This window comes from Quercus suber, unplaced genomic scaffold (genome assembly GCF_002906115.3).
Source record: "Quercus suber isolate HL8 unplaced genomic scaffold, Cork oak 2.0 scaffold_565, whole genome shotgun sequence".
NCBI classification, from domain to species: Eukaryota; Viridiplantae; Streptophyta; class Magnoliopsida; order Fagales; family Fagaceae; genus Quercus; species Quercus suber.
In genome coordinates this window covers 471,134-494,332 of record NW_027070010.1, presented here as the reverse complement: position 1 = coordinate 494,332, position 23,199 = coordinate 471,134, and the positions used below count along the sequence as shown (strand labels likewise).

The 23,199-nt window shown below is 34.9% G+C and overlaps 2 protein-coding genes and 1 long non-coding RNA gene across 12 annotated transcripts; 2 read left to right on the top strand and 1 right to left on the bottom strand.

Annotated features, from left to right (window-relative positions):
* Positions 1-215: 215 nt before the first annotated feature.
* LOC136063721 (uncharacterized) lies at positions 216-1,649 on the bottom strand. Its single transcript, XR_010625338.1, has 2 exons — positions 1,235-1,649; positions 216-1,100 (listed from the first exon to the last, which is right to left on the bottom strand). It is a non-coding gene; the product is annotated as an uncharacterized LOC136063721 (long non-coding RNA).
* Positions 1,650-4,111: 2,462 nt separating this feature from the next.
* LOC112011972 (uncharacterized) lies at positions 4,112-18,010 on the top strand. 10 transcript variants are annotated; one of them, XM_065764500.1, is made up of 8 exons: positions 4,114-4,414; positions 4,564-4,740; positions 5,239-5,305; positions 6,209-6,301; positions 6,801-6,929; positions 7,226-7,526; positions 7,737-7,855; positions 17,653-18,010. In XM_065764500.1, the coding sequence occupies exons 6-8, from the start codon at positions 7,346-7,348 to the stop codon at positions 17,677-17,679; spliced, it is 327 nt and encodes a 108-aa protein (XP_065620572.1). In that variant the 5' UTR covers positions 4,114-4,414; positions 4,564-4,740; positions 5,239-5,305; positions 6,209-6,301; positions 6,801-6,929; positions 7,226-7,345; the 3' UTR covers positions 17,680-18,010. The 10 variants fall into 10 exon arrangements, 8 of the variants coding, with proteins under 8 accessions (XP_065620574.1, XP_065620572.1, XP_065620571.1 ...); XM_065764502.1 differs by lacking the exon at positions 4,564-4,740 and having other exon boundaries at positions 4,112-4,414; positions 7,335-7,526; XM_065764499.1 differs by lacking the exon at positions 4,564-4,740 and having other exon boundaries at positions 5,247-5,305.
* LOC136060996 (L-type lectin-domain containing receptor kinase IX.1-like) lies at positions 14,393-16,711 on the top strand. Its single transcript, XM_024044319.2, has one exon. The coding sequence runs from the start codon at positions 14,468-14,470 to the stop codon at positions 16,541-16,543; it is 2,076 nt and encodes a 691-aa protein (XP_023900087.2). The 5' UTR covers positions 14,393-14,467; the 3' UTR covers positions 16,544-16,711.
* Positions 18,011-23,199: the final 5,189 nt, after the last annotated feature.

Here is a 23,199-nt window from a genome sequence, read left to right as displayed (position 1 = left end):
TCTAGGCAAAGTAGGTTTGCTTGGATACAACTTATTTTGTCAAAACTGAAAACTTATTAATGAAAGTAGTGTAAATAAATGTAAAAGTTAGTTGAAATAGTATAATAAGATCTATAAATAGTACCAAAAAGTGCAATAAAGCCCATAAATAATAGCAAAAATAAACTGAATAGTAAAATAATTTTAATTCATAATTCGTATTAGGGAAGGAGGCATAAGATTTAAGATTTTTTCCTTCATTGGATTCTAGGCAAGTTGTATCCAACTGTCTTAGCACTTTAGAATTGCACGCAAAATTTAAAAATCAACTCAAACTAAAAACAAAAAAAAAATCTAGATATCTCTCTATTCCTCTCTTTGTTTTCACTTTTTTACTTTTCAATCCCCAAATGTCTTCCTCTCATTGGTAGAAAATCTACCACTTATCTTCAAAAATTATTATTGACAGAGAAGCTTCCAATGGATGGATCAGAAGGGCTTTGCCATGATGTCAATTGCACTTTGTTACCTATTCTTACGTTAGTACTAATTTTCATCTTGGGCAAGAGTGTAGGAAACTCTCCCATATGATTGTCCCTATAGTTTTTTCTTGCAGTACAAGGTTCCCCGAATCCAAAAGTTGAGCACTCGAATTGGCAACAGAATTTGTAACATTTGATGACCAAAGAATCTTTTTTTTTTCATCTAGTACTTCAAGATTGCCATCCTCAGATATAGTAAGAACCCCAGAAGAATCATTGAGTGGTGTCTCTCTATTAGCTACCCATATGACAGTGAATACAGAAATATTGCTATACCATATTCCCATATAGCGATAGGTAGAATTTACAAGGCTGAAGAATCCCAATTTGAAAGCACTCCCATTGGAGACTATGTTGCCTGGGTCTTTGATGGATTGAGAAGATGTGATGGTGTCTATAGCAACACCAAGGTTTAAACAAAAGCAACAAAGGACATACAGCAACTCCTGCTAAGAAGTCTCATAACTTAATCAGACTTCAACCCACTAAGGGTGTGAGAATGTAGGACAGTGGAGCCTTGTTCTTCTATTCAGTGTCGACGCCACGTACAACTCAGGGTGTTCCCAAGAACGCCTTAACCTGAAAAAAAAAAAAAAAAAAACTTGAAAAAAAAAAAAATTTTCACAGATTCTCAAAAAAAAAAAAAAAAAAAAAACCCCAATACAGAGTTGCAGAGCAAATCAAATCAGAAATCACTTCTAAATCAAAAATACCTAAGCAAACCTAAAGAGTAAAGAAAGAGCAAGCAATGCCTCAGGCTCCAGCCAACTGCCAACAGACAGAGTCACGAAGATCGGATCGGTCACGTCGCTCGCAGGTCGCTCGTCGTCGGAGATCGGTCCAATCCAGATCGTCATCGTCGCTCAGCTCACTTGCCCCTCCTCGTTGTCGCTCGTCGCTCGCCACTGCCTTCATCAGAGATCGCTCATCGCTTGCCACTGGCCTCATCGGAGATCACTCGTTGCCTCCCTCACGGTATTTCATTTTACTAAACTAACTTCTCTCTCTTTTTCTCTCTGACTATCTCTCAATCTCTCACTCTCTCTCTATCTGAATCATTGAAATGAAAATTATGAGTCTCTCTCTCTCTCTTCATTCTTTAAGTTTAATTTTAATACTTTGTCTTTATCTGATTCTGATTGGGCCACTAAACTGCTGAAGCTTTAACTTCATCTTTATTAATATTTGGCTGTTTTTTGACTTTTTAAATTTTGCTTTATCTTAATATCTTATCTGTTAGTGTTGGTGGGTGTTGTTGTTGGTGTGTGTATTTGTGTTGGTGAGATATTGAATTCTTAATTGTCTTTTAGTGTAATGTGTATTGTGATGTGTGATTGTGAAATTTTCTGATTGACAGCTGGCTCTTGTGATTGGAAAAAAATTTTTGAGGCTTGACTGGCTTGTCTATTGAGTGGGGTGGGGGGTGGGTGGATGAACACATAGGGCCGGGTAAACAATAATTAAAGCAGTGTAATGTGCACATTAGCCCATGAGATGTGTAATGTGCACATGGCTGGCTCTTTTAGTATAATGTGCACATAGATGGGTGCTAGTGCAACTAATAAACAATAATTAATAATTTAATTAACCAATACATTATAAAAGACAAACAAATTAAATTATGTTAGGTTAAACAACAATTAATAATTTAATTGTTAATGAAACAACAAATTATAGTTTATAAAAGACAAACAAATTAATGAAATAACTAAACAAAAATAAATAATAATTTTGTTAATATTTCAAATGAACTTATAGCTTATTATATAGGTACTTTGTTCATTTCTTTTCTTTTCATTTTTTTTTTTCCTTTTGAGGTTTTTCGGTGTACAGAATGCAAATTTGTTTTGGTTTTAAGAACATTTTTTTTTTTTAAGCACAAACTTCATGCCGGCCAAATTTTGAATTTTGGACGGTATTTCCCAAAACACCTGAAATAGACCAAAATGACCCGAAATTTTTTCAAACTAGAATAGGAACACCCTGGACAGAATTCCTGGAGTCGCCACTGCTTCTATTGGTAGTTTATTGTTAGGCTATCCCATCCAAGTACCCTTAACTTTCAAAAGTCTTACTTAATGCTAAGGGGGACAAATATAAAAATACCTTTCAAAAGTCTCACTTCTCATAATATTAGAAATCAAAGGGGTTTGTTACCTGCGGTAGAATAACAAGGTCTGTCTGTCGTTGCAAGTATAGAAGTTGCTATAACTGTAGAATATACTGCGGATTAGAAATAGAATTGGTCAGCTAGTCAACTGGCCATATGTCAGGAGCAAGAGCAACTCAATATGATTTGAGGTTTAATAATGTGGTAACTTTTAGAGCAAGTCTACGAGTCCAAAAAAATTCACAACTGTGGGTTGACTCATATTTGTTACTGCCTTATTGGGCCACTAAGTTAGGACCTTATGTGCATAGTAGAGTGGAGCGCAATTAAACGTACATCCCAAAGACTTGTAGAATTCACTCTTATATGGGAAGGTAGTATCTTGTGTAACGGCTGTATATAACTAATGTCTTACAACATGTGAGGTCTAAAAGTGTGTGGTTCCCATCTACTATTTTTTTTTTTTTTTTTTTTTTTGATGAAGGTTCCCATCTACTATTAGACTGTGAAGCACCGACGCGTGGCCGGACGCGGCAGGGACGCCACTGACCGCGAGTCCGTGCCGCGTCGGGCCGCGTCCTGCCACGTGGCATCGCCGACTCGCGCCGACGCGGCGCGAACCGAGCCGAATCGGGCCGACTTGGGCCGTATCCGCCGATTCGGCCGAATCCGAAATTTTCGGTTTCGACTGAAATTTAAAAAAAAAAAAGGTGCGAAACGCATCGTTTGACCTAACCTAAAAATACATCAGACACTCACGCACTCTCACTTGCCCAAAACCCACCCTTTCAGTCCGTCCCTCATCTCTCTTTCTCTCTGTGCTCTCCGCGCGCGGCTCCGCCTCCGGCCTTTCCCTCTCTGCCGTGTTCTTCCTTCAGGTGTGCTCTCTCTTTTCTTTACTTCCCTTTTAGTCTCTATTTCTCTCTTCTCTGTGCTGTGTTTATTGTGTTTGTGTGCTTGTTTTTTAACCTGATTTCGTCCCTCTCTGTTGTGTTTGATTGTTGATTATCTTTTATTTTGTTTTAGTTTCGGACTTGTGAGTTGTAGTCTAATTTCCAAACATTATGGAATGTTTTAGTTTTAATCTTGTGGGTTGTATTGAATTTATGAACATCTTGTTTTAATTATTATGTACTATTGCTCTTAAATTTAGTATATATTTATATAATGTGAAAAAGTGTGCTTAGCAATATATTAAAAATATAAATAAATATATTTTTAATAATTTTTTAATCGCCGAGTCCCGCCGCACTCGCACCCACCTTTTTCAAAAATTGTCGAGTCCCGCACCCGCACCCACACCCGCACCCGCACCCGAGTCCTGAAACGCACCCGTGCTTCCTAGCTATTAGACATAGGTTGCATGCAACCGATATGTATATATTAGATAAATTTTTTTTTTTTTGATAGGATAGATAATATTATTAAACCTTATTTGAGAAGAATGTTACACTAAAGAATAAATCATAGCTAGGCCTAGCCATTGTGTGAAAGACCACAAATATACATCCGAAGGTGTTAGGCAAGTGTGACAGCACCAAGATTGTTGCAGCACAGAGACTCAGAGAGTGGCGGAACAACTAACTGATATAGAAATCAAATACAAAGAAGAATAGGAGTGACCAACATTCAGTGTGATTCCCTGTGACACACCTAATGCGTAATACTTGGACCTTATTCAAGCCTCATCTCATCTCCGATGATAGGTTGAGGCGCGGTGGTCATCGATCCTATCTCCGACGATAGTCAGAGCCCTCTCCTCCGCCCCTTTGTCCGATTACAGGTCTCTCTCTCTCTCTCTCTTTCTCTGTTTGTCTCCCGAGAAAAAAAAAATTGAATTTGGAAATTACCTAGTAGAACTTTGCGAAGAATTTTTGGTATTCTCTCTTGCTTTCTCTCTCTCATTCTCTCCATTGATATTTCTCGGAAAAGACAATTCTGGTTACCGAAGGAGCCGGTTTCATTGGCTCTCACACTGTGGTTCAGCTTCTCAGTGAAGGCTTTAGGGTTTCGATCATCGACAATCTTGATAATTCTGTCACCGAAGCTGTTGACAGGGTTCGTGATTTGTTCGGCCCTAAGCGTTCTCAGAATCCTGAATTCCACCTGGTATTCAAAATTTTGTGTGTGTGTGCGTGTGTGTAAATTTCTGTTTTGTTTGGTTACCGAGAAAATGAGGGAAAAGAAGGTTAGAAATTAGAGATTCTAATTTCAATTCACGTACAATGAAGTAAAATGCAATTAAATGGGAAATTTTTTCATATTTCATTTTAGCCCTGTTATTTTTCTTTTTGTTTGCTTAGACTTGTAAGTTTCCTGTGAAACATGGTGATTGGGCTTCTGGAAGATGAGTGGAACAAATAATTAGATCGCTTGCACTTGAATTTCAAACAAAGTTTGCACCAAGATCTCCTTTTCATTGGAATTTCACAAACTTGTTACAATTTCCTTCCCTAAATCGGTTTGCAGTAATTTCTTTTGAGCTGCTGTGGAATTTTATTCTTACAATTGTCTCCGTCACATTGTATTCTGAAAATACTGTCATGCAGCTAAGAATTTAGGGACTTAAAATTTCAGATTCTTGTGTTAATTTTCTTTGGTTGGCAGGACTGCAGATCACACTAAATGGGTTGGTGCATTTCACAAGAAGCAGGATTTTATTGATGTTGTAGAGGTATATGTAGCTCCTCAGAAACTGAATGATTTTAAGGCTGTCAGTTATATAAATTGGTAGTCTTTCCATTGGAGTGAAAAATCATTTTCTTTTTTATGCTTGTGTGAAACTAGTCTGTCTTGTTACTGAAACAATTTTAAGCTGCTTCCAATCTCCATTAGCACATGCATAAATGTAATTCTTCATAGGTTTTGTTGTGAGTTAGCTTGCCTTGCACTTACATCAATATCTAGAAGACCTTTTCTTTTCACCAATCCTTTGTAGAGTTAATTGCAAGACTAAGTCCTCTGTTCTGAATCGTGATTTTGTAGCAAAGTTTATTGAAAGAATTTTCTTCTGAGCAGTAGAGGTGGAGTACTTGAAAATTTAAACTACAACTATGATCTTTGAGAAGTAGCAGGAGAAGGCAGAATCCTTATGCCTGGATTACTAGCTAGAGGCCCAAAGGGCTATTCTTTAGAAAGGTTTCCTACGTTATACACACGCATTTGTTTTGATTCTTGTTTGAAGTGATTTTTGTAAAGTCAAGATTTGAAGCTAATATATGGGTCCATAATGTAATTATTTCCATTGTATCTTTAAACTCCTTTTTGTGATACTTGTTTGCAAAATAATTCAGAATTAGTTGTTATCTAAATGGAAGAAAGAAAGTAGCATATGAAAGATGATATGAATGCTGTCATGTTATATAAACTACTAGTAATCTAATTTCTGTTTTTAAAATTTGTTCTCTTTGTGTGAGTGCATTCGCTCGTGTGTTCTATGATTGTGTGAATTCCACTTATGTCCTGCAATCACAGCTTATACTGTTTTATTGCTATTTCCATAATATTGTTGACTTGATTTTTTATGTTGTCAAATGAGTAAGAATCTTAGTATTGATAATGTATTTGTTCATTGCAGCCACCATCATCTGATAAAGTCAAAGAGACTGATGATGACTTTGCAATAGTTCTTGAGCTATCTGAAGATGACCCGCATTTTGATAAAAAGAAGGTAAGAAATGGCATAATTGATTGCCTTCGAGCTCTCTTTTATTCTTTGCTAATTTTTATTGAATTAGTTGGTTAATGTACAGAAATGTGAGGATGAAATATTATGTAATTGAAGGAAATATTTATTAGTAAGTCACTATTTATTATTTACTCTATTCTATACAATGAAGTGCAGGGGATTGATACTGGACTCCTGTTGCATACCAACTACTAAATTAAAAAAAAAACATTTACATTTATAATTTTATACATATGATTGTGTCAAATTCTTTTTAATTAAGATGTATACGAAAGAAAACGTGACTGTAAATACTAACAATAATTGTTCCATTTTTGTTAGCATGAAAATTATGTTCATAAATTTTCATTAGTATTTTCAGTTTATTACAGTTATGCTTTAATACTATCTAGTTCTTGGTAAAGAAACCTAATTTCTTCTAATTTAATTGAGTTTTTATGTTGCTACCATTATTCTTATTATTTTCACATCTCGTTGGCAGAAATTACTTCAGAATAAGGGTTTTAACCCCAAGGAACAGGTTTATCTTAAGAGCTCTTCAGGTCCTGATTGGATAAGTACTACCTTGAAAGTAATGCTTCAGATAGCAAGAATCATACAATTAGATGAGGTAAAAATTCCAATTCTTCTCTTTAAACTACTTGGTATTTCAGTGTAGGGACATGCTTGGAGGAAAATGAGAGAGATAAACTGATTTCCTCTATGAACAATAGGAAACAAAATAGTTTTTCCACGTAGGTTTGATCCCTTTTAGGTTCTTGCAAATTGTAGCTTCAGTGTCTTCCTGGTTTGTTTTGGCACAAAACTCAAAAGTGGTGCAGGAATAGCATGGTAGCCTGATCCCTGGCATTTTATGGATGATTAACTCATGATGATGTTTATTATAAGGGTTTCATTGGGATGTAGGTATAACTTTATTTTGGCGAGGATGATGCTTGTTCATCAGTGGAATATTACAGCCCCAGGAATGAGGTAGAGGCTCTTAATTCAATCCTTTTGCTTCTTGACATTTCAGTCTCAAGCGGTATGCGCATGCAAATGAATGTCCTGCAAGAACTTCGGGAAGCAATTATTGGTATGATCCATGATTTTGGGGACAAAAACAGTGTGAAGACTACAATTTTAGAAAATCACAGCTGCGGTAAAGAAGAATGTTTGTTGCAATGGGGTAAAAACAATGGCATAAGGACAAGGTTGCAGATAGCTTGTAAGTCTTCACAATTATGACTGCTGCTGTTCTTTTTTTTCCTTGCTTGTTAGGCATGTAAAGATTTTGCACCCTTTTCTTGGTGTCAGAGGATTTTTTCCTTTTTCTTTGAGGTGGAGTTGGGAACTCTATTTCTTACAATTTTGCATAGCTATGCATAGAAAAAAGGACACCTAGTCTTTATTGTATTGTGCTTCATTCATCATGTAGATGTTGAAGGTGCTGATAGAGGAGCCATAGCAAGAGAAAATCTAAATGTTGGAGACATTGCCGTGGAGATCCCTGTATCTACTGTCATTTCTGAGGAGCTAATCCGTGAATCCAACATGGTACGTTTCAGACTTCCATAAAAGATTCCTACTTTTGAGTTTGAACTTCTATGAGAGACCGGGAAATGAAAGTTAAATGAAATGAATCTTCATTTGTGTGAGAACATGGATCACATATCTAAAAAACTTGTCACACAGAAAACAATAGATGGGTGATGATTAGTAAGAAAAATGTATTCCAGCCTACATGAATTTCTAATTATCCCTGCAATATGTAGAGAAAATTCCTTGCGGCCATATCTCAACATTTTTAAAAGAAAAAAAGAAAAAAAATCAAATGCATTCTTACTTTTTGAAAATAATGCAAAGGATTTATATAATTTCTTTTGCAAGCTATATTTCCTTTTGGGAAACATTCCCATCTCCTCTTGCCCACTTTTTGTGGTTAGCTTATTTGAGGTAAATAGACAACGTTTACTCCCTTCTTTTTCTACGAAAAATATACTCATTCAATATAAGGGATATGGGTATTTCTTGTAAAAAAATTATAATTTTTCTTTAATTGCCCTCATTTTAAAATAAAATAGAATTTTATAAATGGTTAGAAAATTAATGTCTGTCTATTTGTATGAGGAAGCAAATATGTTTTCTTTTTTATTTTTTACTAGTAAGTTACTTGTGCGATGCATGGATAATTTTGTAATATTTTATATAGGACGGTTTTAGATAATTTTGTACATATATTATAAAAAAAAGTAAACTAAATTAGAGTTAAGATACATATACATTTTGAGATATTAAAAATTAATTTAGTAGTTTTGTTGCATATTTATAGCATTTTCAAGGTAAGATTATTTTTTTTTTTCAAATCATGAAACCAAAAATAAATACAAAAGAATAACAGGACCATGAAAATTAACTAAGTTGTGTTGTGTTCACATATTTAATACTATGAAATAAAAGTATGTCCAACTATCTCACTGTCTTCCATTCATCGATAGTGCAATATTAAAACATGCTATGGGCAAGTGTGTATACATGTGTCTCATAGATGATTTAAAATTATGGTAGAATATGGCTTTACATTGCGTATCAAGTATTCTTTCTACTTATATACTCAAAACAAAAACAATCCAACATAATGATCCAAACCTAAATCATATTTAATCCCCTAATTTAAAAAGAAGAAAAAAAAAATACTCATAAGAGTTTCAACGTCTTGATGGTGGTGGGAGGCGGCAGCCCTTCAGATTTCTTTTTCTATATTTTTTAGATGTTTTGTTAGTCTCGGGTATTTTATTTTGGTAATATGCAGTGAAACAATGTCTTTTATTTAACAATCCACAACATTTTTGTGTCTTTTTATCTCTCTCCAAGGTCTTATCTGGTTAGTTATTGCTATTAATCCTTAATTATTATTTTTTTTTTAAAAAAAAATATTAAAATGGTGAGTATGCTAAAAGACATGAAAAAGAGAGAAATGTGTGATGTAAATTTAGGCAATTAATAAGAGATTAATGAGATAATAGTAAAATAACTTAATGTAAACTTTTGAGTAACAGTAAAAAAAAAACTTAATGAAAGAGGTAAAAAAAAAATTCTAAATACAAAATTAAAGCGTCACTTGGCAAGACCTCATGCACTTCCATATGAGATTTTTGCTTATATATATATATATATATTTATATTTTGATGATTATTTTTTTATAACTCCTAATTACTAATCAGCATAAGTCTCAAAAAATTTTGTGATAAGACTTTATCATACGTACAAAATAAGCATATATATATATATATATATTTTTTTTTTTTTTAAAGGATGTTGCTATTGTGTTCATCCTTATAGGAATATGCACAGATCCCCCCTTCATTTGCTTTACTAGCTCTTCTTTTATAGTTTTAATCTTCCTATCTTTTGCTTCCATCTGTTGATTGTCTATTCGCCTTTTTCTCTGGTCGTCCATCCCATCAGAAGCTTTATCGATACTCAAGTGGCTCACTCTGACCAACGTTATCCTGCCAAGGGGTTACCTCTCCATTAATGCGGCCAAGGAGGTTAGTTGAGTGCATTAAATGTGAGAGTGACAGCTTACCTTGGGGTTAGCCACTCCCCGAAATCACTCTTGTCAGGCCGAGGACAAGGTGTCCTCGGCGTGGATTCAAGAGAATAGGCTTCCCCCCTTTCTCCTCAGAAATAGCTTGCGCTCCTCGGCATGGGCCTTGGGCCTGCTATATGAAGAACTGAGGCTATCAGGCCCACGGACCCCACAAAAATAAGTATAGATTTTTTTTTTTTTAAAAGGATGTTGCTATTGTGTTCATCCTTATAAGAATATGCACAGATTAAATATTCATTATTTTTGACAATTTTTTTTTATTCTTTTATAATTTATATATTGTGTTGGTTTAAATGAATTTTTTCTCAATCTTTCAAAGGATGGACATTAGATAAGATATTCAACTTTTATATGCCAAGCATTGACTGTAAGTCTTGTACATGGAACAAATCGAGATAATAAATTAAGAATATGGTCCATTTTGGTTGGCCTTAACTTGATTTGTCTAGACATCAATTTTCTCTATTGTTAAAAGTTTGACTTATTTTAGGCGGAAGTTTCCTTTATTATTACTTATATACAAAATTCTTGGATCATTAAATTGGAATAGGTCCCTTATTGACCTAATCAATTGGAATATAATAAAATTTCTTCCTATCCATACTAAATGTTTGTGTACATTTTAATTTTTTCTATATCTTATAATGATACCTTATGGAAAGGTGTCATCAAAGTCCAACATGATTGAGGGAAAGGTGTGATGTAAGTTTAGACAATTAATGAGAGATTAATGAGATAATAGTAAAATAAGTTAATGTAAACTTTTGAGTAACAGTAAAAAAAAACTTAATGAAAGAAGTAAAAAAAAAAAAAAAATGCTAAATGCAAAATTAAAGCATCACTTGGCAAGATTTCATGCACTCTTACATGAGATCTTACACACACACACACACACACACATATATATATTGATGATTATTCTTTTATAACTTCTAATTACTAATCAGCATGAGTTTCAATAAACTTTGTGATAAGACTTTATCATATGTGCAAAATGAGCATTTTTTTTTTTAAGTGGATATTGCTATTGTGTTCATCCTTATAAGAACTTAAGCACAGATTAAATTTTTATTATTTTTGACCATTTTTTTTTTATTCCTTTATAATTTATGTATTGTGTTGGTTTGAATGAATTTTTTCTCAAGCTTTCAAAGGATGGACTATAGATAAGATATTCAACTTTTATACGCCAAGCATTGACTGTAAGTCTTGTGTATGGAACAAATCGAGATAAGAAATCAAGAATATGTCCATTTTGGTTGGCTTGAGTTTGATTTGTCTAGACATCAAATTTTTCTCTTGCCAAAAGTCTAACTTATTTTAGGTGGAAGTTTCCTTGATTATTACTTGTATACAAAATTCTAGGATCATTAAATTGGAATAGGTCCCTTACCGACCTAACCAATTAGAATAGAATGAAATTTCTTCCTATACACACTAAACGTTGTGTACACTCTCAAAGTTTTTCTACATCTCATAATGATACGTTGTGGAAAGGTGTCATCCAAGTCCAACATGATTGAGAGAAAGGTGTGTTGTAAGCTTAGACAATTAATGAGAGATTAATGAGATAATAGTAAAATAAGTTAATATAAACTTTTGAGTAATAGTAAAAAAAAACTTAATGAAAGAGGTAAAAAAAGTACTAAATGCAAAATTTAAGCGTCACTTAGCAAAATCTCATGCACTCTCACATGAGATCTCTGCTATATATTTATATATATATATAAAATGCATAACACATTATTTTAAATAATTTGAGACAATTACCTATTTTTATTTTCTTGAGAAACAAATATACACACACAAGGAGGAGGGAATTGAGTTTCTTATTAGAAATTTAAAAAACTATTTGATTCATATTTTATAGTGCAAGTGTATAATGTATTTTACTTTTTATATTAGACATTAATTTAAAGTACGTGAAACTATTTTATTTTTGTGTTATTAGTTACAATTTTTAAATAATTTTTATTTATTTTATTATATAGTAATAATATTTCTTTTCATAATCAGAACATTAGACATTATTCATTAAGAAGCTAATCAGAATGTAATACAACATTGATGTTTGGTGGAAAACCCTCTATCTATGCCAATAATTCTTGAGCATTTTGTGTTGAGTTAGCGAAAATTCTGACTCTAAATTGTTGAATAAAAGAATAAACAAAGAGTTTTTATTAAAAACCAGATTCTTTGAATTACAATATTTTAAACTTATGGAAAGCTTAATGTGGCTCCACGTATGACACAATTGGAATACTCACTAACACCACACAGCAAAGCTACTCTTGCACACTTAGCTTTTACAAGATATACACCGATTCTCTGGACATCTATGTACTGACCTGCACAATAGCTCTCCTTTATTGACTTCGCTTCACTTCTTTTCACCTGCTTCACTTCACGTCACACACTTCACCTAACACAACCACTATTACCTCACATGTCACAAGTCTCTCACACATCTCATACACCAAGTGGGAACCAAAGGTTCCTATTTTATACAAGCATAGGTCGGTTAAGTAACCGACATTGAAGCTTATAGCTTCATCTACTTTCTGCCACCAGAGTACTGGTGGTTCTAGGTCTTAGTTTATTTTTTATTTTAATTTCTAGCCCCTTCTAGACTATTACAAAAATTTATGGTTGAGTTACAAAGGTCTCTAGAGAACTAAAGAGGGATATCTCATGGAGAAGCCCGAAATGTAAGAGCATTCTTATAAGATGTTGCAAAATTTTTGCCATTTTACTGCATCAAACACCTACTTTATTATTTTACTACATCATTTTACAACATCTCATTTATCAGATGTTTTATAATTCAATCCTATACATTAAAATAATATTTCTTACACATTAAAATAATATATTATCCCCTAATTCATTATTATCAACAACAGCAACAGCACCAACAACCCACACCGCAGCTCAACCGCCACAGTCCACAACCACCGGCCACCCCCACAGATCAACCCCCGACCACCAATATCAGCCACTTGCTACCAAAAAAAAAAAAAACTCAAACAAACACTACAACCAATATCAGCCCCTACACCAAAAAAAACCACCATCAACCAAAATCTCATACCTATCTCAAATCTCACACCCACAATCTGATCAGCCTACCACCATCAACCAAAATCAGCCAACTACCAACAATCAAAACAACCAACCACCAAAAGAGAGAGAGAGCGATCGGTGAGATCGGAGCGGCGATGACGAAGGCGATGATCGGAGTGGCCTCGCCCATGCCACTTGAGCCTCCAACAGCGATGATCCGATCGGAGTGGCGATGAGAGAAGAGCTGGGTCCGATCGGAGTGGCGATGGCGATGAGAGAAGACCGATGATCCGATCGGAGTGGCGATCCGATCGGAGTGACGATGGCAATGAAAGAAGACCGATGATTTGCCGATCGGAGTGACGATGGCGATGAGAGAAGACCGATGATCCGATCGGAGTGGCGATCGAATCGGAGTGACGATGGCGAGCCAGTGAGTGAGAGAGAAGGGAAGAGCTGGGTCTGATGTGAGAGAGGGAGCCGGTGTGTGAGAGAGAAGAGAAAAGAAAAAAAAATGAAGAGAGAGGAGAGAGAAAAGAGAATATAAAACATTAAAAATTTTGCCACATCTGTCCGTACCGTTGCAAATTTGCAACAATATTGTAGCAATGTGGAATAAATTTTGAGATTTGCCACATCTCATAAAGTTTCATTTTTTTGTTTGGTGTGGTAAATGTGTCAAATATTTGGCATTTGGCACATTTACCACACTTGATACAAATGCTCTAAGAGAATATTTTAGAGAATGAGAGAGAGACGGTGCTTGATTTTAACGTTTTGCTTTTCTAGCTGATGCATTGGTCATAGCATTTTCCTTTCAGTGAACAAAATCGAATCTGCAACCTCCCAAGGATCGAGCAATACTTTGAATGTTATTATATAATATAATAACAAATGCACTTTTTTGTTTTTTGTTTATAGGTTTACAAATATATTATCTAATAACATAACCAAACACAATTTTACTCAACATTTATACTTTTTAATAAAAATTTCAACATAACACTAGACTTGATTATGTATTTATTAAAATATATTCTCGTGAAATTCAATATTGGCCCAAATGACAATAAGTTATAAAAGTCAATCTTACTACTAGTTGGTACTATTCGCACATGGGCGTCCTTGGTCAAAAAAACGTGGGCGTCCAGCTATCAATCGAATAATTTCTAGCAATTTCGGATACGTTACGTATCTGTTTGGATTGCGCGTGCGTTGTGCGTCCACGTTTTCAGCGCTTTTTTTTTTTTTTTTTAAGCCGCAATTTTGACTATTTTTTATAAACAGTATTTCTGTATATTATTTACAGGTCATACAAATTTTACTTTTTAATTATTTTTTTATTAAAAATAAATCTTATGAAATTATTTATATATTTAAAAATTATTTTATTATAATATTTTTAGTTTTCAGAAAATAAGTTCTATTCACACGTAATGTAATCTCTGCAAACCAAAAGAAGTCACAAAAATCCTGAGACTAGCTCTAGGCCATGATTTTCCAGTCACCAAAGCTGTTTATCATCTACTTGATGATAAGCATTTTCCTCAATCTCATAAACCCATGTGCAACTCAGATATCCTTCAACTACAACGATTTCAGTGACACAACCAAGTACAAACCTGTAAATCTAACAGGGAACGCCACGAACTCAGGTTCAATGATCCGACTCACACCAGATGAAGTGGACAACTGGGGTCAAGCCACATATTCAGAGCAAATGCATCTTTGGGACAAGAACTCAGGAGTGGCCAACTTCACTTCCAATTTCTCCTTCATCATCGATTCTCAAGGTAAAGACACATATTCAGATGGGATCATGTTTTTCCTCTCAACCCCAAATTTCCCTGATCCTAGCCCAACAGATGGCTCTGGCCTTGGCCTTGTGAGCCGCGCACAAATGGAACAACGCGATTTCCTAGTTACAAATCAATTCGTTGCAGTGGAGTTCGATACTTTTAACAATACTAAATGGGATCCTTCTTATCCAGTTCCTGAACACGTTGGTATCAATATCAACAGCATGAAGTCTCACAACTCTACACCATGGTATTGTACTATAAAGCAAAATAGAACATATAGTGCAAGTATCAATTACGATTCCAGTACACAAAATTTTAGTGTCACCTTCACCGGTTTTGATAATGATGCCACCCCTATTCAACAACACTTATCTTCTATCTTTAATTTGGCACTTTTCCTACCAGAATGGGTTGAAATTGGGTTCTCGGCATCTACAGGATATAGTACTGAGTTGCATATTCTTACCGCGTGGTCTTTTGAATCGACATCACCTTTAGTGAATCAGCAGTCGCCACCACCTTCTGTGGAAAAGCATAAAGACGAGCCCAACAAAAAATTGGTGGTGGGCCTCAGCGTGGGTGCATGCATTTTAGTTATTTGTTTGGTGGTGCTTTACCTTGTGTATAAGAAAAAGTGGCGTCCAAGCGAAGAAGAAGAAGAAGAAGAAGAGTTAGTCTTTGATTTTTCCATGGATGATGAATTTGAACGATGTACTGGACCAAAGAAGTTTTCCTACAAAGAATTAGTTTCTGCAACGAATAACTTTGCCGAGGAAAATAAGCTTGGACAAGGAGGGTTTGGTGGGGTTTATAAAGGATATTTAGGGGACCTGAATTCCTATGTTGCTATTAAGAGAGTTTCAAAGGGATCTAAACAAGGGATAAAGGAGTATGCATCTGAAGTAAGGAGTATCAGTCGGCTCAGGCATAAGAATTTGGTGCAATTAATTGGTTGGTGCCATGAGAAAAATGATCTTCTTCTAATTTATGAGTTCATGTCCAATGGCAGCTTGGATTTGCATCTTTTCAAAGGTAAAAGCATGTTAACATGGATGGAGAGGTACAATATTGCTCGAGGACTAGCATCAGCACTTCTATACTTGCATGAAGAATGGGAACAATGTGTTTTGCATAGAGACATAAAGTCAAGCAACGTCATGTTGGATTCAAATTTAAATGCAAAGTTAGGGGATTTTGGCTTAGCTAGGCTAGTGGACCATGTAAAAGGATCACAAACCACGGCTTTGGCTGGGACCATGGGCTACTTGGCCCCTGAATGTGTTATGTCGGGTAGGGCCAGCAAGGAGTCAGATGTATATAGTTTCGGAGTCGTAGCTTTGGAGATCGCTAGTGGAAGAAAACCAGTTGAACCCAGGGCAAAAGAAGATGAAACTATTCTGTTAGAGTGGATTTGGGAGCTTTATGGAACAAGAAATCTTCTTAAGGCAGCCGATACTAGATTATGTGGAGAATTTGATGAGCAGCAAATGGAACGATTAATGGTTGTTGGACTTTGGTGTGCTCATCCAGATTACAATGTTAGGCCGTCAATAAGAAAAGCCATTCATGTGCTTGATTTTGAAGCTGCGTTACCCATTCTCGAACCAAAGATGCCAATGCCAACCTATCTTACCCCTCCAATTCTTGCATCAACATCTTCAACTAGTAATTCAGAAGACCACCACGCTCAGTCATCAACCCCTGGTAGCTACACTGGTTCTTCACAGTTTACAACATATTCTGCAGCATATACATCTACTCAGTAACTTCTATACTTCTTTTTTCTAAAATTTGTTCTACTTTCCTGATAATGATAAGTATTGTATGTTCTTTTCCCCAGGACTTTGTTTGGTGAAGGAGTGGGATGGGGTACGTGTTCATAATTGAGTTCAAATATTAAAGAAAAAATGATAGCATATATACTTTTTTTTTTTTTTTTTAATTTTTTATGTGTGCATACTGCATATATACTCCGTTTGTCCTGACCAATAAAACAAACGTTAAAAAATTTCTAAATATATGTAACAATGTCATAATTAGGTTCCAAGTTTAATAACCAAATGTGCACTTAAGGGGAGGGGAAAAAAGAGAGGAAAGCTTTTCGTGGTACCATAGTCTATCAATTCATCATTATCATATTGGGCAAACATTAGAGATAGAATCTTTACAAAACTCTACCTGCTAGAAAAGTTTAACAGCCTAGAAATAATTGAAAAATCAAAAAGGAAGTGGAAAATGTTCTCAACTATAGTTAGGAATCTATATTCAGTCTGCAGGTAGAAATTTTGGAATATTTGCCCCCAAAAGATTAGGGTATGTAAGGTTGTCTTTGAAAGAAAAATCCTAGGTAAGGCTGTTTACACTTGCAATTGATGGATAGTAGTTAGGATTGAATTTTAGTTTTATGAGTATTATTTTTGTAAAAGGCTTTTACTTGTAAATTTTGAGTTTTATGTTTGTGTTTTGGCACGAATTGCCAAAATGGGAGTTTGTTAGGTTCTAAAGATTTAGGAATTTATATATTTAGAACTCTAATTTATATTGTTAGCAAACCATGATCAAAACAGGTTGTTTAGTCTTGTTTAAGCTTGCTCAAAATTGGGTCTTTCATGTAAAGTTGGAATCAAGAGGCTGCAGATGCATTGTGCATTTTGGCCTGGCCCGATTGATCGAAAGAAAGACTCGATCGATCGAATCTCGGGCAGAATGTTTTTCTGCAGAATTTTTTAACTCAGCCCTAACTCATTAAACGTTTTGGGTTTTCTATTTTTACCTTAGGTATATAAAGAAAAATCCTAACTACGTTTTTAGAGTTGCTCCTGTTGTATTGTTGCTCATATTTTTCTGTTTTGTGTAAATCTCTTGTGAGATTTAGAAGAGCTTTCCTTTACACAAAACTTAGGGTTTTCAAGGTAGAGATAGTATCAACATCTTGATGATCAACTCAGTTGCTGCTATTGGAGCTTAAAGAATAACAAGCGTGGGTGCTTGTAGCTGATTGGAGAATCCAATAAAGAAGGAGTCCGTGGATTCAGAGCTTGCACGTGGTCGTGTCAGTAAGTTCTACTGGTGGGTAGTATTAGGAAGTCAAACAGGGAGCTTGTAAGTCCTTTTGTATGAACTTCGATTCTTTCATAGTGGATTCAAGTTTACCTTGAGGATAGTTAAGTCAAATCCTCCTTAGGTTTTTACCATGTGATTTCCTGGGTGATCATATCATTGTGTTATTTATATTTCCACTGCTTTATATTTTTGATATGATTGTGTGTTTGTGATAACCTAGAATTGCATAATTTAACTAAGTTAATCACTTAGCTAAATAACTAGGTTAATCTGGTTGGTTTAAGGGGTTTAAAACCGTTCAATATATATTATAATGTTTTTGAGGAATAATAGTCGTACAATGACCGTGTGTCAGGTAAAGTAAAAACTAAAAGTAAAACCGTAGTATAGGCTTAAAAGAATATAAAAAGTATGTGGTTTTTTTTTTTTTTTTTTTACTTGAAAGACTCTAATATATTGTTAAGTTACTCAAATTATGGACCAAAATTTAATTTTATTGGCATAAAAAATATCAGGGTGTTCCCAAATTTTTTTTAAAGGTAAATAAATATAATATTTTAAATTATTATGTATAATTTTTTTTTTCATGTAAGGGTGGTCATGGGACCACCCTCGCCATAAGGTGGGGCCCCTTCTTTTCTTCCTTCCACATGCTTCACATCAAGTCACAATAAATGCAAGTCAAGTCTTGACTTTGCTTCAACCAATTTATTTTTCTTCAACTCTCCCTTAGGCCAAATAGGCTTAATGCATCAACTCCTTTCTTTTCTTCTTTTTCTCCTTAGCGTGTCCAACACACCTAAGTCACTGACCAAGAAAAAAATAGGCTGACTTTTGTGGCTTGTCCAACCACCTCTTTAATGAGGTGTTTTATCAAGTGTGGGTTGGACCCACGGTACTATGATGCACCCAACACAATACAATTCACAATTGTTAGAGTTGACTCATATCTGTTATTGGGCCACTAAGTTAGGGACCTTATGTGCATAGTGGAGTGGAGCGCAATAAAGTGTATATCCCAAAGACTAGTGGAATTCACCCTTAAATGAGGAGGTAGTATCTTGTGTAATGTCTCACAACATGTGGGGTCTAAAAATGTGTGGTTCCCATCTACAATTAGATATAGGTTGCATGCAACCGATTTATATATTAGATAATAAATTTTTTTTTAAAGGTAAATAAATATAATATTTTAAATTATTATGTATAATTTTTTTTTTCATGTAAGGGTGGTCATGGGACCACCCCCGCCATAAGGTGGGGCCCCTTCTTTTCTTCCTTCCACATGCTTCACATCAAGTCACAATAAATACAAGTCAAGTCTTGACTTTGCTTCAACCAATTTATTTTTCTTCAGCTCTCCCTTAGGCCAAATAGGCTTAATGCATCAACTCCTTTCTTTCCTTCTTTTTCTCCTCAGCGTGTCCAACACACCTAAGTCACTGCCCAAGAAAAAAATAGGCTGACTTTTGTGGCTTGTCCAACCAATGAGATGTTTTATCAAGTGTGGGTTGGACCCACGGTACTATGATGCACCCAACACAATACAATTCACAATTGTTAGAGTTGACTCATATCTGTTATTGGGCCATTAAGTTAGGGACCTTATGTGCATAGTGGAGTGGAGCGCAATAAAGTGTATATCCCAAAGACTAGTGGAATTCACCCTTAAATGAGGAGGTAGTATCTTGTGTAATGTCTCACAACATGTGGGGTCTAAAAATGTGTGGTTCCCATCTACTATTAGATATAGGTTGCATGCAACCGATTTATATATTAGATAATATTAAACCTTATTTGAGAAGAATGTTACACAAAAGAATACATCATGGTTAGGCCTAGCCATTGTGTGAAAGACCACAAATATACGTCCGAAGGTGTTAGCCAAGTGTGACAGCACCAAGATTGTTGCATCACAGAGAGTGGAGGAACAACAAACTAAAATAGAAATCAAATACAAAGAAGGATAGGAGTGACCAACATTCAGTGTGATTCCTTGCGACACATATAATGCGTAATAATTGGACCTTATTCAAGCCATATCTCAACATTTTTAAAAGAAAAAAAAAATCAAATGCATCCTTACCTTTTGAAAATAATGCAAAGGATTTATATAATTTCTTTTGCAAGCTATATTTCCTTTTGGGAAACATTCCCATCTCCTCTTGCCCAATTTTTGTGGTTAGCTTATTTAAGGTAAATAAACAACATTTCACTACAAAAAACGCGGCTATAGCTAACCTATAGCCACGTTTCTTAAAAACGTGGCTAAAGCCTCAATCTATAGTTGTGTTTTTCAAAAAATGCGGCTACAGGCCTAGTAGAATAATTTTTTTTTTTTAAAGTCGACCTATAGCTGCGCTTTTTAAAAACGTGGCTATAGCTGAACTTTAGCCGTATTTTTAAACGCAGCTACAGGTAAGCTATAGCCACGTTTTTAAAAAACGCGGCTATAGGTCCAACCAAATAATTTTTTAAAAGAGGTCCAGTCAAATAAAATTTTTTAAGGTTGACCTATAACTATGTTTTTGAAAAACGCGACTATAGCTGACCTTTAGCCGCATTTTAAATGCAGCTATAAGTTAGCTATAGCCGCGTTTTTCAAAAACGCAGCTACAACTCCTATCGTAAAAATAGCAGCATTTTATGGCCACGTTTTTGAAAACGCCGCTATATGTAACAATCCAAAAATATATATATATATCCCTTTGGCTTCTCATGTACCCCCCCTTTCCCACCTACATCTCCACCTACCCTAATTTTCTTCTTTTCTTTCTTATCTCTTTCTTTCTTTTTTCTTTCTTCATTCTTCACTCACTCATCCACTGTAACTCATCAGGTTCTTTCTTTCCTTCCTTTTTTTTTTTTTTTTTTTTTCTTCCTTCGTTCTTCACATTTGGGTAACTTTTTTTTTTTTTTTCTTTCTTCACATCTTGGTAGATCTTTTCTTTTTCTTCATTCTTCACATCTGGGTAACTCTTTTTCTTTTTCTTTTTTTTCCTTCCTTCTCTTATCTAGGTAACTCTATTGTGTTGCTGATATTGTGATTATGTTTAAATGGGTTTGCATTCTTATATTTAATTTGGAGCATGTTGTGTATGATTTTGAATTTTCAATGTGTGTTTGTATTGTGAGTATGTTGTGTTTGATTTTGAATTTTTTGAGTTTGTGTTTGGTTTTTAATTTTTGGATTTGCATTTAATTTTTATTTTTTTATTTGAATTTTGAATTTTGAATTTTCTGGAAAAAAAAAACCAAAATATATATATATATATATATATTTTTTTTTTGTTTTTAAAAAACCCTATAGCTACGTTTCTAAAATGCGGCGATAGGTCCAAACCCTTAGCACCAAGCTGGGATATTGTTGCGGTTAAAAACGCGACTATAGGAAACGCGGTGATAGCACCAAGAATGTTGCAGCACCGAGAGTGGAGGAACAACAAACTGAAATAGAAATCAAATACAAAGAAGGATAGGAGTGACCAACATTCAGTGTGATTCCCTGTGACACATCTAATGCTTAATACTTGGACCTTATTCAAGCCATATCTCAACATTTTTAAAAGAAAAAAAAAATAATCAAATGCATCCTTACCTTTTGAAAATAATGCAAAGGATTTATATAATTTTTTTGCAAGCTATATTTCCTTTTGGGAAACATTCCCATCTCCTCAAGCCCAATTTTTGTGGTTAGCTTATTTGAGGTAAATAGACAACGTTTATTCCTCTCTTTTTCTATGAAAAATATACTCATAAAATTATAATTTTTCTTTAATTGCCCTCATTTTAAAATAAAATAGAATTTTAAAAATGGTTAGAGAATTAATGTCTGTCTATTTGTATGAGGAAGCGAATATGTTCTCTTTTTTATTTTTTTTACTAGTAAGTTGCTCGTGCGATACACGGATAATTTTGTAATATTTTACATAAGACGGTTTTAGCTAGTGTTGTACATATATTATAATAAAAAAATAAAAACTAAATTAGAGTAAAAAAAAATATACATTTTGAGATATTAAAAATTAATTTAGTAGTTTCAAAGCATATTTATAGCCTTTTCAAGGTAAGATTAATTTTTTTTTTAAATCATGAAACCAAAGAAAAATACAAAAAAGTAACGAGATCATAAAAATCAACTAATTTGTGTTGTGTTCACATATTTAATGCTATAAAATAAAAGTATGTCCAACTCTCTTACTGTCTTTCACTCGACGATAGTGCGACATTAAAACATGGCGTAGGCAAGTGTGTATGCATGTGTCTTATAGATGATTTAAAACTATAGTAGAATATGGATTTACATTGCGTACCAAGTATTCTCTTTACTTATATAACCAAAACAAAAACTATTCAACCAAATGACCCAAACCTAAATCATATTTAATCCCCTAATTTAAAAAGAAAAAAAAATACCCATAGGGGTTTCGGCGTCTTGATGGTGGTGGAAGGCCAATATGACGGAGGTGACGGCCCCTTATATTTCTCCTTCTCTCTCTTTCAGGCATTATCTGGTTAGTTATTACTGTGGGGTCCGTGGGCCTGATGGCCTCGGCCCATCATATAGCAGGCCCAAGGCCCATGCCGAGGATCGCAAGCTATTCCTGAAGAGAAGGGGGGGAAGCTTATTCTCCTGGATCCACGCCGAGGATACCTTGTCCTCGGCCTGACAAAGGTGATTTTGGGGAGAGGTTAACCCCAAAGTTAGCTGTCACTATCGCATTGAATGCACTCAACCAATCCCCCTGGCCGCATTAATGGGAAGGTAACCCCTTGGCAGGATAACGTTGGTTAGAGTGAGCCACTTGAGTGCGGATAATGCCTCTGATGGGACGGACAACCAGAAGAAAAGCAAATAGACGATCAACAGATGAAAGCAGGAGATAGGAAGATGAAAACTATAAAAGAAGAACTAGTAAAGCCAAAAGGGGGGGGGGGAAACCGGAAGGCCTCCTCGGCCTATGGCCGAGGAGCATTCCCCTATTTGTAAGGAAACACTTAGCCTTTTTTATAAGAAAAAGTTTGAGCGTGGTGATCGACGGTCAGCACCTAAGCCTGTCAACCCACTCTCTATAAATTTATTGTTTGGGCTTATTGGGCTGAAAACCCGACACTCAATTCAAATTGGGTCCTTACAATTGGCGCCGTCTGTGGGAAGGATTAGGGTGCTGGCCGGCGCACCAGGTAAGTGTTCTAAGTACTTAGTGTTGGTTTTACGGTAGATTGGAAAAGATAATGTTCCAAATTCTAAGTATTTGTTTTATAGTAGATTGAATAAGATAAGAGTTCTAAATTCTAAGTATTTATTGTAAAAAAAAAAAACACAAAAAAAAAAAAAAAAAAAAAAGAAAGAGAAAAA

Excerpts from the sequence above, each read along its gene's own strand:
- LOC112011972 (XM_065764502.1), top strand. The coding sequence starts at position 7,346 with ATGCGCATGCAAATGAATGTCCTGCAAGAACTTCGGGAAGCAATTATT. Across the intron at positions 7,527-7,736 it reads GACAAGGTTGCAGATAGCTT|ATGTTGAAGGTGCTGATAGA; the intron begins GTAAGTCTTCAC and ends TTCATCATGTAG. Across the intron at positions 7,856-17,652 it reads TAATCCGTGAATCCAACATG|AAGAGCTTTCCTTTACACAA; the intron begins GTACGTTTCAGA and ends TGTGAGATTTAG.
- LOC136060996 (XM_024044319.2), top strand. The coding sequence starts at position 14,468 with ATGATTTTCCAGTCACCAAAGCTGTTTATCATCTACTTGATGATAAGC.